The sequence below is a fragment of the Cotesia typhae genome, unplaced genomic scaffold (assembly GCF_013202065.1).
Source record: "Cotesia typhae breed Kobodo isofemale line unplaced genomic scaffold, CoteBio_Ctyphae scaffold_45, whole genome shotgun sequence".
In the NCBI taxonomy this organism is placed as follows: domain Eukaryota; kingdom Metazoa; phylum Arthropoda; class Insecta; order Hymenoptera; family Braconidae; genus Cotesia; species Cotesia typhae.
Window position 1 is genome coordinate 191721 of NW_027423777.1, and position 19790 is coordinate 211510.

Here is a 19790-nt window from a genome sequence, read left to right on the forward strand (position 1 = left end):
GCATCATTGAGCAAATTTTTAGCATTGTTAGGTGATAAATTTTTAGATTTAAAATATTCATTATCATTTTTGCTTTATTTTTAGCACTGGCTTCGTTATCAGTAGAATACGCATACGGCTGGTACTGTAACTTATCCATAAGTTTTTCAGCTTCTTCATATGAACCTATAAAACAGTCGATTAGTTAGTTGTTAATATAGCGCATAGTATGCATTGACTCGTGCCCTCTTGCCTCATTAGACAAATGCTCAAATAAAAAGTAGTGAAAAAATTTAATTTAGAAATTAGCAGACATCCTCATATTTATTAATTTTTTTTCGTATTTACAAAAAAATGTAATACAAATTATTAATAAAAATTACTCGTACAAATCTTTAAAATTTCGAAATGAAATTATTTTTACATTCATTTTTGAAAAAAATTGTAAAACTGTAATGAATTCTGTGTAGCCATTAGTAGTGATTATATTTTTCTATAAACATTATAGTACTATTTAATATTAAAAATGATAAACTATATTTAATAATAATTATAAAAAAAAAAAAAAAAAAAAAAACACAAAGAACATGTCTGCTAGCTTAGAAAATTATTTATAATATATTTAAAAGAATATCTAATAGTATATTTATTAGAAGAAATTTAGAAATTATTTAGAATTTTTTTTTATTCAAAAATTATTACAAAAAAATTTCATTTGTAAAAAAATTGAAAAACTGTAAATGCAATTTTAAAAAAATAATTTTCTGTTCTAATTTAATTATTAAAAAAACAAAAAAATTAAAAACTTCAGCTAACTTTAGTATTATTTTTACTTTATTTATTAAATTAGAACTAAAAATATATTTTTTTTTATTGCACTTACATTTTTAAAATTTTTACAAACGAAATTTAAAAAAATAATTTTTTTTGTAATATTTTCAACAAAAAAATTTTTAATTAACGGCTAACTTTATTGTCATTTGCTAATTTCAGTATTATTTAAAAATTTAACTTACGTGCTCGTCCACGAATTTCTACCGAGTAAGACGGCCAATCACTGCAGGGTTCAACACATTTTTTACCATTTCATTAAGTAGTTTCAGATTTTTATCATTATACGTTTTTTCTGGCATAAATTTACACCTCAACTCCTCATAAGCATTATCCGCATAAATCCACTCACTTGGCACTATATCAATCACTTGTTTTTGCGACTTTGTTTTATCTCCTAGAAAAACTACCAACCGGTGTTTCCATTCTAAATTATCGCCCATTTTATTAAATAAAAAAAATGCCGATATTCCTGTTGAATATTTTGTGTAATTGCAATCCTTTGTTTAATAATACAAAAACTCGCGAACTACTCCTGACAACTTGTTCAGATACAATGACACTTGTAAGAAATTCGGATACACTGTATGCTTTTCTCCTACTCTGTCAATCTAATGAGCTCTATATGTATATTAACCTCAAATATTCATTTGTTCTTCTACCACCAGAAATATCGATTGTATTGGTGTCAAGTTTCAAGTCAATGTTTGACTCAATAATTCCGGCAAGCTGTGTCTTTCCCGCGCGATTTCACAAATGTCGGCTCACTATGTTGAACTGCTTAGATATATATTATATAAAAAATTAACTATCATAAAATATCACATTTATTTATTGTATGAACAATTTTTTTCCAACTAGGCTCAGATACAATCCGTTAAACTCCAATGCATGTAGAATATGTGATCTCTCTCAGTCGTACACATCGTCGTAAAATAGTCCTTCGAGAAAAAATCAAATAAAATACAGACGCTGTTGATGTTGATGTATGGATGTATATGTTTCACTCTTAAGTATACCGCCCTTATCACTCATTTACTTCTTTGTTTTCAAAATATATAACAATACATTTCCGAACTTTGGCAAGCCGAATTCACGCCTCATTGATTCCACTATAGGCAAGCCAAAGTTCGGCATTGCCATAGTTTTTCCAAGCTACGCCCAAATTCGGCAAACCGAACTTCGGCAAATCTTCGGTAACCGTGGGTTCATGCAAGTCAGGTACATCAATAGTTTGTCAAACTTCGTTTCATAGTTATAACTTCAGTTTCATCAACAATGCACACAATTAATTTTTTATATTTAGTTTTCGAAATAAATAATGCAATAAAATTATAAGTGTTAATTTCTGCGGGTAGCTATTTGCACTTACTCGTGCGGGTATTTTAAAAACAAATTAAATAGTTAATTTTAATTTTCATATTTATCTAAAAAAAGAATCTGCACAAATTTTGTTTTTATTATTTTTAATGATGTTACTTTAGTATTATGAATATCAAATGTTTATAACAAACTAAATTTTTAAAAATCAAGTTAAATTGTCATTTGTTCATTCTGATTATTTTAAACAAAATATTTACCAATATAATCTACACTATCACCAAAAATTCCTTCACATCTGTACAGTCTCACCAAAAAACGTATTTACATATGTAGTAATGGCATTACATATAGTTTTTCATTGCCGTCACTACTCAAATCAATGCACAGCATTTTTTTAGCAATTTGAGTAACTTTATATGTGGCCATTATCTTACTTTTCGCACTCACTTTCCACATTTCTAAGTGTTCTGAGTTACATGGATAAGTGAATAATGGTTTTTTTTTCTTCAATATTTTCCCACTAATCTTTGTTAAAATGCTATTATCCATGGAAAATCGGAAAATTTTATGGATTTCGAAAATTTCATTATTTTCTAATAGAACAGTGTTATTCGGGGCTTTAGTAGTCAATAAAACATTTTTTAATTTTATCCGTTTTATAATAACTTCATCAATGTCATCGTCTTTAAATTCCTTAACTATTTCGATTGTTTCTGATAATTTAGGTTTAGGACACATACTCGTTGAAATTTCATTAAATCGACAGCATAATTGAGCAAGGGGTTTATTGCCACTTCTCAACAGTTTTTTAATTTTGCCTAATAAATTTTCAAACGAGTAACTTGACATCCCAGACAAGCAACACTGCATATATGCTACGTCATCAGCAAGGTGATAAACACTGTGAATATTTCCAACAAGAAATTGCAAAGTGTATATTAAGGGTGCAATACGGACAAATGATGTTAAAAACATTTTTGCATGTTCTGTTTTTTGAACAGCAATTTCACTGGAACATAATATTCTGCAGCCGACGTGCAAAAGTAAAAAATGCTTATAGACTGTTTCAGCAAGAATTTTTTTAAATACAACAGGTCCTGCATATAATAGCAAAAATTGGAACTCCGTTGATTTGAATTTGTTAAAATCAGTCAATGAGCGAGTGCTTCTTTGAAACTCTGCAGGGACTTTAATTTTTGTTAATAGGCTAGACAACCGAGTTTTATCAGTGTTACTTATTTTTAATTTTTTATTAATTGTACCATCTATCCAACACTCTAGTAATTTTTTCATAACCCCTAAAAATAATAAGTGCATTGGATCAAGTACAAATTGATTCACTAGATCTATTTTAGGTTCAATAAGAAGCAATGGTGACATTCCAGTATGGTGTTCTGAATTAGATTGATTCCTAAATGATTCATCAGTTCTCAGTGTGCAATTAGTTGTTAGAGGATAAATAGTCCGTTTTTTATACCGTTGACCTTTGACTGTGCATCGTTCACAAGCATAATATCCTCCGTGATTTTTCATAATTTTTAGCAGTGATCGAGCAGGCCTATCACATACAAATCCTTTGATGGATACATTAAATAAACGATTATTAATCATAACTCCAGTATTTTGTAATTCATTTATTTCTTCAATAAATTTTGCTAAAAAGCAATGGACGTCACTAGGTTTACTGTTACCACAATAAATAGCTGCAGGAAATGGTTTGTAATGATTGTAATGGCTAAAAACTTGACATAAAATTGGCCATAATTGTTTTCTGCTTGACTTAAACAATGGCACACCATCAACATTAATTAATAATTCGATATCATTGGTCTCATGTAATTTAATATTTATACATTTTTCTAAATTAGTTTTAATTCCAAAATAAACGAACTCTTCGTCATTGCCAAAATTTTCAATTTTATATGTGGAACTATTAGTGCCTAAAAATGTCTTGGCACTTTTAGGTAAGTCTGGATATTGTTCTCTCAATATATCCATCAGTTGTTCTAATCGAGTATGGGGAAGAAGAGGATTAATCAATGCCCATTGCCGAATTTTGTCAATAACATTTAAATTGTCCATCGCATTATTTATTTCATTATCGCTATCAGAGTCTGAGGTCACCGTTATATTTCTAAATTGTTCATCAACACTATGTTCAAAACTACTTTCATTATTTTGTTCTAAATTATCTGACACTGAAATATCCATCACTGATTCTTCATTGAACACTTCTTCATTCATTTGTTCACAAACAGGATTTTGACCGGTAACACGATCAGTATTATCCATTGGTAATAAATTACGAGGCATCTCACTATCACTTAAATTTACATTTTCATTGCTTGCACTATCGAGTGAAACAGATTGTTCTAAATAAGATAGCTGATGTCGCGCTTTACGAAATTTTGCGACTCTTAAGCGATTAAGCTCACGCTTTCGAAAAGACTTATTATTTACGATAAACATTTTATCGTTATAAATAACTTAAATCGCCATGAGATGAACACAAATAATTATCCACTAAGTAGTTTATTGAAGAAAAATTTTCTAATAGTAATATTAACTGATACAATATGAATGTTCATAAAAACATAAGAAAACTCAATAATTAGAAAAAATTTTAACACATATAAAAAATTCAATCCATTCGCTATAATATTGATATTAGTTTAAGAATAATACACGATGCACATACTGACAGCGCTACAACAAAACTGAGCTAAAATGACTCGAGGACAAATAATCCCACCTCAAGAAGCTAAGGCGAGAAAACACTAATGTTACGCCCAATTCTGACAAGCCCAATTTCGGCAAGCCTTTAGTTATCAGTACTTAAAACCAATCTGGCATTTCCATGGTATGCCCGACTTAAGCAATGCCGTATACTTTCCTGGTTACGTCTAAGTTTAGCAAGCCAAACTTAGGCAAAACTCAGGTTATCGTCACTTGAAACCAGTTTGGTATCCCTATGATATATCAGACTTAAAGAATCCATTAAACTTTCCTAGTTACGTTCAATTATGGCAAGCCGAACTTCGGCAAGCATTTGGTCATCGTTGCTTCAAATCAGTTTGGAAATTTCATGGTATGCCAGACTTAGGCAATGCCATAGACTTTCCTAGTTACGTCCAAGTTTGGCAAGCCGAACTTTGGCAAGCATTTGGTTATCATTGCTTCAAATAAGTTTGGAAATTTTATGGTATGCCAGACTTAGGCAATGCCGTAGAATTTCCTGATTACGTCCAAGTTTGGCAAGCCAAATTTTGGCACAACTCAAGTTATCGTTACTTGAAACCAGTTCGGCATTTCCATAGTATGCCGGACTTTGGCAATGCCACACAGTTTCAGGATCTTAACCAAATTTGGAATATCTTCGGCATGCCAATTTTCGTTCTGCCTAACGTGGTTTTAATGAGGTGCAACCTAGGCAGGCCTAAGTGAGGCAAGCCAAACTTGCCCCGAATTGATTCTTCGGCATGCCTCACTGAAATTTCTAGTCGGGTACCTATATATAATTATATTAAAAAACAATTTTGCGGGATACTGAAATTATGAAATATTTATAATAATCCTAATTTGATAGAATTACAATATTTGTGTTGTAATATTAGAAAAAAATTTGCAGATAAGTGTTTTATAAATTACAACAAATGTTTTGTAATTTTCTTTAACCAAGTTCGAATTAATCATACAGTGCAAGTACAAAATTAAATTATACTTGATAAGTTGTGTTGAGTAAACTTCTTACACTTTTTTTTGTAAAATTACTAAAAAATTTTTTAACAGTAAATATTATAATACCATAACAAATGTATTTAACGATGGAAATACACCATATATTTCATAATTTTACTATATTCGCATAATTACAAAAATTTTAAACAATAGTCAGAAAATTGAGGTATAATTATCATTTACTAGTTTTACAATTGCATAATTATAAAATTGAAAATGATCAATTAATTTAATAAAATTAGGTTAAAAGAAGATAAGTAATTTATTTATTCATTAAAAAAAAAAAAAAAATCATCATCTCAATCGGGATTTTGAACTTGTGACTTCGAATGTCTGAGGGCATTAGCAATACTACTCATCGATCGAAATCGATCGTATAGTATATTAGTCCAGTCGGCAGAGAAAATATTAGGCGGTTTGTTTACGACTTCCAATACAAATTGGCCAAATTGCAATTTTTTTTAAATACTCAGAAACATACGTAGGTCATTTTCACTTAAAAAAAAAAAAAAAAGGTAGAAATTCAATTGCCAAATCGGCTGTGTCAACTGGAAGTTGATCGAAAAATTATAATTTCTTGGAATTTCGATACCAAGTACGTTAATATAAAATTCTAACAAGTTTCTAATGGCGATCTCAATTTGTTTATAAATAACAGGCAAACAAAAAAAACGTAAATTAAAAATTAAATATCTCTGAAACTATTAATCTGGCGGGTCAAGTTTTCACATAAAATTTGTAGAGTTTAAAAAATGTACAACTTTGATTTTGGGTAAATCCCCGCCAGACTGATACACAGTAAAAAATTTTGTGTAATTTTGTAAATATCACATTTTTTTGTTACTTTAACATTTTAATGTGTCAAATTTTGTATGCATACTATATTTATAGATAGTTTTTTTAACATTTGATCGTGTTATTTTACATACTATTTGTGTTAAAATTACACAAAATTTTTTACACTGTGTAGTTTATTAGTTATTAACAATCGAAGTTTTATAAACAAATTGAGCTAGCAAGCTGAAAAATCAACCGATTTCATTTTTTCTTTTTTCCACATATTTCTGATAATAAAAGGAATATTTTCAACATTTTTCAAAATTTTTATCTAAAAAATTTAATTTTAAAAATCAAAAAACCGCTTTTTCTTTGGAAGTCAATATCTCCGGAACTAAATTTACTACAGCACTCGCACCTATCCTCAAAAATCAAGAATTTAATTGCGAAAAACTTGTCTATTTTGAAAAAATTAATTTTTAATTGGGGTCAAATAATAGTTGAACGCGAGCGGATTTTCGATAAAGTGAGCCCGTTCGCTGCCCGGACTGATCGTAGTGAGAGAACTCCACAGTAGTGCTCAACTGATATCGGCTCCCCTAGCACAGTACAACTGTTCTTATCTTTTTATATCCATTGAGCACTACTGTAGAGTTCTCCCACTACCATCAGTCCGGGTAGCAAACGCGCTCACTTTATCGAAAATTCGCTCGCGTTCAACTATTATTTGACCCCAATTAAAAATTAATTTTTTTCAAAATAGCCAAGTTTTTCGCAATTAAATTCTCGATTTTTGAGGATAGTTGCGAGTGCTGTAGTAAATTTAGTTCTGGAGATATTGACTTCCAAAGAAAAAGCGGTTTTTTGATTTTTAAAAATCAAATTTTTTAGATAAAAATTTTGAAAAATGTTGAAAATGTTCCTTTTATTATCAGAAATATGTGAAAAAAAATAAAAAATGAAATCGGTTGACTTTTCAGCTTGCTAGCTCAATTTGTTTATAAAACTTCGATTGTTAATAACTAATAAACTATCAGTCTGACGGGGATTTACCTAAAATCAAAGTTGTAAATTTTTTTAAGCTCTACAAATTTTATGTGAAAACTTGACCCGCCAGATTAATAGTTTCAGAGATATTTAATTTTTAATTTACGTTTTTTTGTTTGCCTGTTAATTATAAACAAATTGAGACCGCCATATTTGAAACTTGTTAGAATTTTATGTTAACGTACTTGGTATCGAAATTCCAAGAAATTATAATTTTTCGATCAACTTCCAGTGGACACAGCCAAACTGGGTTAAACTGACTAAATTCTGTGGGCTAAAAGTATCTCGTAAACTATTGAAAATGAGTCAAGACATCCTACGAAGGAAAATTAGAAAAATAAATAATGAACGAACTAAAAAAAATAGCAATGTTCTACGACCAACAGATTACGAAATATAATTTTTTTAATGAAGAATTTCGTATAGTAAAACACGCGCGCTCATAAACAAATGACTCTATCTCAGAGAACATTTGATAAATTTCCATTTTTTTTTAAATTTTTTTTTCAATTTTAGATTTTACCTAGTAGTATTATGAAAAAAATTAGCAAGGAATAAAAAAAAATGTTTTTTTTTATTAATTTTTTGTTTGGCATTCTAAGTAACAATAAATACCAATAATTTATATTCAATAATAATTTAGAATTATTTCATATTTATTTAAAATAAATAACTTCATTAGTTATCAGCTGTTATAATTATACGTAAAAATTAATCCGAGACTGTATGATCTTTCCCGCGCGATCGGCGTCGGCTGTAAGTATACCTCTTTCTCTTAAAGGGAATATATACACTCGGATTCTTGAAATCAAAAAAACAAAAGTATACGATTTTATGTGTTACTTCTCCGGGGCGTGTGTTGGTGACACTTGGCACGTGCCATCCTTCTTTCTTTATTTTCATTTTACACTCGGTTCCTTCCCGCTTGGATCCAGTACGGCCAGATCGCGCGTAAAAAGTTCCCCCACTTTATGCCGTTTTCAACGTGCTCAGGTTCAGGTCGCACTGGCTCAGACGAGAGTGTCCAGTATGTATGGTGATTTGTTAACGGACGCAGTACGAATAATTTTTTATTGAAAGTTACATTATTTATTTGGAATTATTTGTTTGTAGATTAAAAAAAAGGTATTAGTATTAAATAAATAATTAATAATTCACAAATCATTTCATTGAAGAATTTCAACGTTCTTCAAGAATTAATATTTCACGAATAAAAAAATATATTTTTAATATATAAACGATTAATAAACTTGATAAAAATGTTAATTAACATTAAAAAACAGTAAAAAGTAAACGGAATAATTAACCTCAAGTTTATTTATTGAGTTGAAAGCAATTACAAAAATTTTTTTTAATGTGAACGACTGTAGAAAAATAGGTTAGACAGAGTTGGTTATAAATAAATCTTTCGATAGTAATCGCCTGATAAATATTTGTGAAAAATTAATAAATTTTATTAATTGTTGATATAACTAAAAATATTTAGTTTTCCTTGAAAATCTCTTAGTAAAATGTTAAATTCTTCTATCACTGTGTGTGGACTTGTGACAAAAAAAAAAATCTGTGACTATTATTTATTAAATTAAAATTAAATAAAAATTTAATTTTCTGCAAAATGGTGATCTTTGTCCTAAGTTTTTGCTATGGAGGCAAGTTAATTTTTTTATCCGTGCATCTCTCTGAATAGAAAAGATTATCTCAATGAAAAATAGAAACTTTGACAGTAGTGAAAATGAATATTTTCAAATTATATTAAAGAAGAAAATTCTATTATCATTTAAAATACCTGTAATGAGTAAATAATGACAGACAGACTTCCTCAAAAAATTTTTACTATTAAAAGAAATTCTTATTATTTATAAATATAGCAAATAAAAAAACGTATAGCTTATTCAACATTCTTATTTATTTTTCAAACCGTCGCATTAAAAATGTTTAATGTTTATTTCGCTGAACTTATTATATTATTTATGTACAAAAAAGTTATTAGGTAACTATAACAATATAACTTATTAGGTCCCTGTATGCAATGTATTGTCAAAGGGTATCGTTCAAACTATCTCAATGAATAGATGACCACCATAACTGTAATTACTTGACCAGGCATTTACTATAATGTATGGCCAAAAAAATAATAATTCCATTATTTTCTCTATGAAAATGATAATCCAAAAAAATTATTCATTCGTAGTTAAGCAAAGAGTTGCATTATTTTCAGTTTTGGATACAACGAAAAAGAAAATAAGTAAAAAAATAACTTTTACAAATCTCGTTGAATAAAATTAATAGTGAAATTTACGTGTAACTAAGAAACATTGAAAAACTTAGTTCATAATAGTTATAAACTGTACAATAATTTTCTAAATATTTATCATAAAATATTTTTAATAGATTAATGTAAATGAAGCTCGATGTTGGAATAACAGTAGATAATTTGAGATCCAACTGCTTCCTTGTTTTTCTTAATTATTAGAAAAAAAAAAATAATAATGATTCTACTATTAACAAAACGATTCAAATTATCTAAACAGAAACATAAGCAGATATTTTATAGTTCTTATTCAGCGAGAAATTGTAGTAATGAGTTCTAAAAAAAGAACATACATTTTGTAGCTTTTAAGCTTGACTTTAATATTTTAGCTAAGAAATTTTATATAATATTATGTAATATACAAAGATAAACTGACAAAATAATTCCGCAGCATTTTGTTTTTTTTTTTCTTTACTTAATAGACATGATAAAACTTATGAAAATGATTAATAATATTGAAAAAATAAATCAAAGATTTATAAACACACTATTTAGTCTATACCATCATTTACTTTGAAAGTTTTTTCAAATTGGCGAATTGAAAAGTAAAAAAAAAACGAAAAAATTCGAAAAATGTTTTTGACATTATCTTTTAAGATTGTGTTTCAAGCTTTACTTTAAGAATTTTCAGCTGAAAGTCTCAAAATATTGAATCCTACAGAATTACAAAATATATATTTTTTTTTCAATTCCTGTTAGGGCAATTTCAAATGAAAACACGGTCTGCTAAAAATTTTCCAAAAGTTCGAGATTCTTGTATTTATTTTTATTTTATTAAAAACATTTTTGACTCTAAGTATTGGGAGAAGAGGGTTTTCAAGAGAATGTCATTTGTTTTTGAGCTTGAACACCTCGAAATCGTATTACAAACTATATTTTTGAACTAAAAAGATTTTATTTATGATTACCTCAAATCAGATATATTATGAAGATTTCAATTAAAGCAATTTTTGTATAAATGAAAAACCATTTTGTTTTTGATAACAATGGCGCATAACGCATGCGCATATAATCTTCTGTTAGTAGAGAGAGGTAAAGTAAAAAAAGAAGTGTGTTTATGGAAAGGGTACTTACTATATGGAATATTTTTGTGTGTGTAAGCGCGCAAATCCGTAATTCGTATTTCATCATTATATTTGAAAACATCTTTTCAAAATATTGTTTATAGTATTTCTAAAAACTTCAAAAATATCGAAAAACTTGTTCATATTGCTTTTTGTGCTTGAAGATATTACAGACAAAGGAAATATAAATCATAATTATTTTTGTTTTCTTTTGTAAAAAAATTTAATATTATAACTGAAATACTATAGAATAAAATTAAAGTTATAAAAAAGGAAATAAAATAGCACACTTAAACCTTTTTCATGCTATTTACAACAACAAAAAATATTTGTATAATCCTACAAGATGTATGAATTAGCATGCAATAATTTTTTAAAGTTTTAAGAACACATGTACGTTACAGATTTTAGAAAATGGAATTTGGCATGAGTGCAAATTTGTGTGCTTGTTACTCAAAATATATCCATTTCATAATGTGCTCAAATACTTTCTAGTTAGAAAAAAAAATATTGCAAATGATTAAAATCAGTTGAAAATAATTAAGAATATTTGAATTTTTCTATTATAAATATATGCACTTTGCACAGAGCTAATTATTTAAAAAAAAAAATTTTTTTTTAATTGCACAGAATAAAATTTTGTGCAAATAATTTTAACTCAATACTTCTTTGTGTTATCTTTACATTTCAGTAAATAAAAATATATATTTGCCTACAATTTCTACTCTCTTAAAATAAATCAGTGAAATTCCATTAATTTTTGTAAGAGAATACAGATAATCGTCCCAACACATAAATGTGTCATTTCTGATACAAGCTTTGTTTTTTGGCCCCTTTTTTTACCCCCTCAAAACACGCTTAGAATATTTTCAAATTTTCTACTCAACTCAAAATAAAATTTGACAAAAAACGAAGTCACTATTTTGATTGAAATAACTTTTTTATTTATTTACCTATCAATACGTTTTATATATATATATTTTTTTATTAAAAAAATGTAAAAAGTGAAGTTTCATAAAATTTCTTTTCCTATTTTTGTTTAAATTTTTTTCTTTCAAATTTAATTATCAAATTAAGTTTTCTAAGAATTCTTTAAGATTTTCCGATTTATTTTATGAAAATGAATAAATATAAAAAAAAAAAATTTTTTTTTAATTGAAAAGAAAAATCGAAAAAACAATAGATCGAAGAAATTAGACGACGTGCAGAAAATATCAAAGCTTAGAGCAATAAAAAAAAATCAGAAAAGATAATTATCGACAAATTTTTGAGTTTTATCTTATATTCTGAAAATTAATGATAAAGAATAGTTAAAATATTTTTTTGTTTATTCTTGAAGCAGATTTTACAACAAAAACTTAGAAAAGAAATCTTCCTAAAAACGTTGAATTCTGAAAAAGTTATAGCTATTTGAAAACAAGCCAATTTTTTTAAATTGGCAATTTTTTTTTTGTTGGGTAAAAGAATTTGAAAACATTCAAAGAAATGTATTTAATAGAGTAAGGTAAGAGCCCCAGTAGATGCTCAGGAACCAGTATATGATCACTCCATGTATTTGTATATCTATATACACGAATATAAATATACAAATACATGGAGTGATCATATACTGGGTCCTGAGCATATATTGGGGCTTTTAGCTTACGAAATGTTTTACTCTGCTGTTTTTTTAAAACCGAGGTTCAATAATTTCTTAAACTCGATTTAATTTAACTCCTTTTTGTTTTACAGATTCTAAATTTATCGTGCAATAAATTATCTATGGCAAACAACCGAAACAGAAGAGGATCTTATATTGATTCATTACCGGACCGGGTTTTTGATGGCTACGTATTTCGATACGGAAGACAATTAAAAGATGGTGCTCGGTATGTTTTAAGCAGAGCTGTACAATTTAACCGGTTAAACAGACCTTAAAAGTTAATAATATATATAACTGATTAGCTTAGCTTATTTTACCAATTTTCTGTATTAATTAATCCTATGAGTTAACAAATTAACTAAGCTAAGCCTATTAATCAACGAATAATTATCTCAAAGCTAAATCGGTTTGATAGCATCATTTTTTTTTAATTCTAACAATTTGTAGTAAATAAATTAAGTGATAAAATATTTTAGATGGCATTTTCTTTGATTTTGTAGATCTTATATAATATTTATTTTCTTATACTCAAATTTAATAAACCTTTATATTTATTTTATAATTTATTGGTTTCAGACGTTTAATTTGTTCTCACGCAGAATCAGATGCTTGTAGTGCCCAAGGTACCTTGTCTGCGACAGACGACTTTACTTATGTCGATAATCGAAGTAAACATACTCATGAACGAGATCCCAATGCAGAATTCAAAGCTCGGTTTATTCGAGATTTATATATCGCAACGAAACACCAATTTCGTAATCTTGAATTAATATATAATGACGTATCATTGTTGTAAGTTACAAATAAGTAACATTAAAAAAAAAAACTGAAAAACACAGTTTTTATAAAAAACCAAAATAAATAATAATTTTTAATAAATTTAAATTTCGAATAGTGCAAAAAAATTGTAATATATATAAATGAATAATAGTGTAAATAAGAAAAATATGTATTTTATTTTTGGAAAAGTGTGGAGTGCATGGTGGTAATAGTTAAAAATATTTTATGGACAGATATGAATAGAAGGATTATCATTTTGATAATATCTAAAAATGCACTCCACGCTTTTTTTTTAATTTACTTATTTATTTTTCTTATTCACACTATTATTAATTCATATATATTAACATTTTCCATGTCTTAAGCGCGAACGCGCGAACACAGTAAAAAATTTTGTGTAATTTTTGAAATATAATATTTTTTTGTGTTATTTTGACATTTTAATGTGTCAAATTTTGTATGCATACTATATCTATAGATAGTTTGTTTAACATATGATTGTGTTATTTTTACACACTATTTGTGTTAAAATTGCACAAAATTTTTACTGTGAAGATATATCTCTGCTATCGCCTAAAAATTAAAATACCCCGATTTCCTCGAATTTAATCGCATTTTAAATTGTTTATACGTAAAGAAATGATATAAAACAAGGTTTGTTGCTAAGGGAAATGATTACTGAACAGTTTAAATAATTTTTATAATTATTTATAGCCATTAAATAATAATAAAATAAAAACCTGATTTTTCATGGTGTATGATGTCATGTTCTTAAGTTCGCATGGAGGGGTAAACCTTATACCTTACTTTTCTTATACTATTCTTAATTCAAATGCATAAAAATGTATTTTTCATTTATTATTTTGGTTTTTCACAAAAAGAGTGTTTTTTAATTTTTTTTAAACTATTATTTATGAATTTATTATTTATGAATATTAACCATGAAAATTTATATACTTATATAGCTTCAACAGACTCGAAATTTTTTAGAGGTCAGCTATTTGTGATGTAAAAATAATCTAAACTGATTTCATAAAACGTTACCTCCTAAAAAGTCGCAAATAAGTTTAAAATAAAAAATTTCTACTTTAAAATCGTAGTTAATATAGACTTAAAATTCACTAAAAAGATTACTCTTTACCAATATTATTAAAGTCCACTAAGTTGAACCAAAAGTACATTTACTAAATATTTACAATCAATACACATGCAAGGTTATTAGTTGATTTGCAAGTTATTAGTTTAAGTGAAATGTTAAAATCTTTATTACAATGAGAAGATTCTTTATTTAGCACAGTTTATCATTAATTATTTATTCTTGTGAACGAGCTGATAAAATTATTTCTACATTTGTGCATTAAATTGATAAAAATAATAGCTATTCTATAGTAATAATACAAACAGTAAACTACAAAATTCTAACATTCTGAAATTTAATTTAACATTCTTAAATCTAACTTAAGTATATTTAGTTTAAGCTATAATTTGGTCGCGTTTTATAATTTTTTCGATTTATTTCATGTTCTTGAAAATTTCGAAAAATTCATGAACAAGCATGTTTTTAGTTTTTATCGTCCTATAATTTTTCAGTCATATTAGCTATCTAAAATCTATTAATTGAATCGCAAAATTATATTTATACAAATATCTTTAACTTAAGGTAGTCTTTATCCTGTATTTATTATTTTTGTCAATTAATTTTATGACCGGAAAATCTAAAAAAAAAAAAAAAAAAAAAAAAACTTAATAGGTTTGTTGTATAAATTTACGTATTTGTATTAGATCTAACGGCATATTTTTCATATTTTTAATATTGTTTTGTTTTTTTCCCCAATTATAAAAATACTCAAATGTAATATTTTTTCGATGTTACGCTAAAAATGCTTTATATTGTATATTATATATGCTATTTGATTCAATTTATAATATTTTTAATATTGTATTATAGACATCGAGAAGGCGCCGATCTACTGAGTTTTGATACAATAAAGAGAAGGATGCAAACATGGCTAGAGAGTAGAGTATTTCCTGGAGTAGCATCAATTGACGACATAAAACTAAAATTAGGAAGTCCACTTTTCAAAAATATCAATCTGCATAACGCAGGAAAAACAGAAATTATTTTTCTGGAAAATAATGAAGGTGAAAATGTCTCAATGATTCTTTATGATTCAATTCTTCTAACTCAACTTCAGCCTACGACATTATTTATTCAATCAACTCAACAAGTTTTCGAAGATCTCGATGCTCTTCAATTGACGGCAATTTCGGCTGAGTATAAGGATCATGTAAGGCAAAAAAAATCTATGAATGAAAAATATATATACACTAAGAATCAAATTTATTATAGATAAAAAAATTTATTTACACATAGACCAAAAACTAATTCAGTATTAGTAAGGTAAGAGCCTCAGTACCTGCTCAGGAACCAGTATCTGCTCACTCCATGTATTTGTATATCTGTATTTATTAATATAAATATACAAACATTAATATTAAATGTTTAATATTAAATTAATATTTTAATACCTTTTTTTTTGGCTAGCTATAAAGTTTGTATATGTTTCTCATTTTTCAGATTTTACCTTTAATATGGATTATTCAAGTCCAGAAGAACGAAGAAAGTTGTAAAATTATTTTTCGCAGGATATTAAATTTACAACCCAACTTTTCACCGACAAAAATTTATTTTGATTTCGATGATGATTATTGGAAAGCCTTAAATGCAGTGTTTCCTGGTGCAATCATTAAAGGAACGTTCTTAAACCATTGCAAGGTTAGAAAATTGTAGTGTCTTAACGTTGATTTAAGTTATTTTTATATGATTCTATACAACAAAAGTAATTACAATAGTTCTGTTATAAATATTAATTAATCATTTAACAAATATAAAAAAAAAATTAATTAATTACAAATTTACAATAGAAACAAAAATAAATATTAATCTTTTAATCAGTATTAATAACAATAACAATTGATATTTTTTTGTAAAAATGAAATATCTTTCACTTAAATTTTAACATTTTTTAATACTATTGTGATCTTTAAAATTAATCAATCAGTATTAAGTAAAACATCAAATTTTGTCATGAATAATTCTGTTAAAAACCTGAAGGTAGACATTGTGATGTTCTATATGAATTGAGAAAAAGTGTAAAGTTAATTTTTTTATTAAAGTGAACATTGAACATGAATATCTTACTTTTTTTGTACATAATAATAACTATTTAATCAATCAATGTATAAAAATAATCATCGATATATACTACAAAACTCTGATATGAGTTATCATTAATAGTAAATTTGCCAGGTTATCGAAAAAGTTTTTAAGTCGAAGTATTTGTATAATGTAGGTGTATTAATTTTTTTTTTTCAGATCATAATAAATGAAGTTCATCGTTTAAATCACGATTTGAAGGATAGTACGACAATATTAAGGGGCACACCTAGTGTGAAATTTCGAAAAAGTCGATTTTTTTTTCATATTTCGGTAGATTACACCTTTAAGAATAACATATTAAAATTTCAAATCGATATCTCAAATAGTTTTTGAGTTATAACATTTTAAAGAGCAGCCGCTCGGCAGCTAGAGTGTCATTAGCTGCGAAACGTACCTGAAGTATTGTTCAGAGTCTACTGTCTCTTCCAGCCCCTATAACACGATTCCAGTTTCTATTGTTGGCTCTCAGGTATACAAAAATATATCATTATAATAATTTCTAGAAATTTCTAGAAATTTTTCGTTTACTGCCACGTAAATTATTTTCGGAGCCAGACACATTTAGTCTCATTGTGATCGTTGTATCGAGCGCATCATAATTTTACACGTGCTATTTTCTTGAAAATGAGTGATCAATCTTCATATTCAAATAAAAAAGGAACTCACAATGTTCCTAAGCATCGATCAATTGCGAAAAAACGCAAGTTTACCGGAAATAGATTTACATTTGAGCAATCTACTGCGAATACCAGTACGTCCGCAGAAAAGTTATTACAAAATAATGACAATAATGTTGTGATTGACCCATCTCATGGATATTGTATTTTGCAATTTTTATCAGTTTTTAGTGCAATTAGTAATTTAGTGGTGTGTAAAACCTGTCAAAAAAAAGTTACTTTCAATCAAGCAAGTTCAAGAGGTCTAGGGTTCAAAATTGCTATTATTTGTGAATGTGGCAATTCGTATATTAATTCTGGACCAATGATTAATAACGCATTTGAAATAAATAAACGTATTGTTGCTGTGATGCGTCTATTGGGCATCGGAATAAATGGGATAAATTTTTTCTGTGGATTAATGGATTTAGCATGCAAATTTTACGACCAAACTTTTGCGGGATGTTTTACGAATTTACAGATTGCAGCCGAAACTGTTTGTAAGCTCAGTATGCAGCAAGCTATAAATGAAGAAAAAGAGCTTACATTAAAGAAAGAAAATTCGGAGACAAATTTGACTGTTAGCGGCGATGGTACCTGGAAAAAACGTGGCCATACTTCCCGTTTCGGAGTAGTTACGCTGGCAGGAAAATACAGCAAGAAAATTCTTGATTCATGCGTAAAATCTACATATTGTCAGAGTTGTGTTTTTGGAAGAAAAAAAAGATAGCGAACCTGAAGATTATGAGGAATGGCTATCATTACACGATGAAGAATGTGATGCCAATCATAAAGGATCTGCCTCAAAAATGGAAGTGGATAGTGTAAAAGACATGATTGGTCGTTCCATTAGTAAATATGGTGTAAAATATACCCGCTATATTGGTGATGGTGATAGCGTTACCCACAAAGGACTTATAGATTTGAATCCTTATGATATTCCTGTTGCTAAATTGGAATGCTATCTACATGTGAAAAAAAGAATGGGAACACGTTGCCGAATTTAAACACGATTACCTCCCACTGGATCCAGAAGTACAAGAAGCTATAAAACCTATTTATGAAGACTTATCTCGATATGAATTGCTTGATAGATGTAAAGGTAACAATACTCAAAACAACAATGAAAGCTACAACGGTTTACTTTGGCACTTTTCACCCAAGCATCTTCATAATGGCTTCAAAACTATTGAATTGTCAAATAATTTTGCAACTGCAATATTTAATGACGGTTATTCGTCAATTTTGAAGATATTCAATGTAATGGGAGTGATAGTTGGACCTGCAGCAAGAGATTTTGCGGCTCTTAAGGACGACACGAGAATACGAATCGCTGATTATCGCCAAAGGGCTTCTTCAAAAGAAGGTCGATCATCTCGAAGAAAAGCTTCTTCAGCTGAACAAGCCCTTTTCGAAGAAGAAGAAGGTGTATTATATGGCCCTGGAATAGCAGATTAGCTGTAAATATGATTTTAAACCACTTATAACAGTGGAAACGATCATTTTATCTTTAAACGCGTTTTTCTCGAAACAGCATTTTCCGAATTTGCTGCAGTGATTACTCAAAAACAAATGATCCGATCACTATCGAATTTTTTTACATGTTCTATATATAGTTCTCCGTACAATGACCTATCGATTTTTTGATCTGATCAAAAATCGAATTTTCTGCAGGCCACAAACGACCAAAATTTTAGGTAAAATTCGACTATTTTTTTTAAAACGCCGCCATATTGTCAATTTTTGATTTTTTTTTTTATCGTAGGTCATTGTACAGACAATATTATCTAGTTTAACGAGATATTTTTTTTTTAGATTTCATCCACGGAGAAGGCCGGAATCACTGCAGCAGTGAAGGACCTTTTTTTTTTCGCGCCGTTAGAGATCGACGATAACTTAAAAAATATTTAATTTTTTTCAAAAATTTCATTATGTATTCTTAAAACATGTATAAATATATTCTTAAAATTTTAAATAATTGATAAAGTATTTTTTTAATAAAAATTCCCAAAAATCACGTTTTTTTAGGCCGTTACACTAGGTGTGCCCCTTAACAGTATCGAAATTAATATCCATCAGTTTGTTACCCGAAAGCAAAATTATGAATGCTTTGCGCGAGATTGTTAATTCTATAAATAATAATGAATTTCAACATTTTGAAAATCTGATGGATTACTATGATGAACACTGGCTTACCAATATTCAAGTCGAAAATTACTGTTTTTATAATGATATAATGTCCTTGTGGAAAAATAGTGAATTGGTTCTCCAAAACATGATAAGTCGACTTCAGAAAAGTAAAACTGTGTGGAGTTTCATTGGTTAGTATCTTGCTATACCTTATTAATAAAAATATCATCCAAGTTAATTAAATAGTCATATTTTTTTCTTCATTTAGATCAAGTATCATCAATGAATTCTC

The 19790-nt window shown here is 27.8% G+C and overlaps 2 protein-coding genes across 2 annotated transcripts; one reads left to right on the forward strand and one right to left on the reverse strand.

The window, feature by feature from the left end:
* Window positions 1-1383: 1383 nt before the first annotated feature.
* Window positions 1384-4657, reverse strand: LOC141536876 (uncharacterized). The gene has a single exon (XM_074257657.1). It carries the CDS (start codon window positions 4600-4602, stop codon window positions 2455-2457), a length of 2148 nt encoding a protein of 715 aa, XP_074113758.1. The 5' UTR covers window positions 4603-4657; the 3' UTR covers window positions 1384-2454.
* Window positions 4658-8754: 4097 nt separating this feature from the next.
* Window positions 8755-18468, forward strand: LOC141536999 (uncharacterized). The gene is made up of 7 exons (XM_074257836.1): window positions 8755-8820; window positions 12802-12938; window positions 13289-13504; window positions 15441-15780; window positions 16071-16268; window positions 16869-16943; window positions 18463-18468. The coding sequence occupies exons 2-7, from the start codon at window positions 12832-12834 to the stop codon at window positions 18466-18468; spliced, it is 942 nt and encodes a 313-aa protein (XP_074113937.1). The 5' UTR covers window positions 8755-8820; window positions 12802-12831.
* The last annotated feature ends 1322 nt before the right edge of the window (window positions 18469-19790 follow it).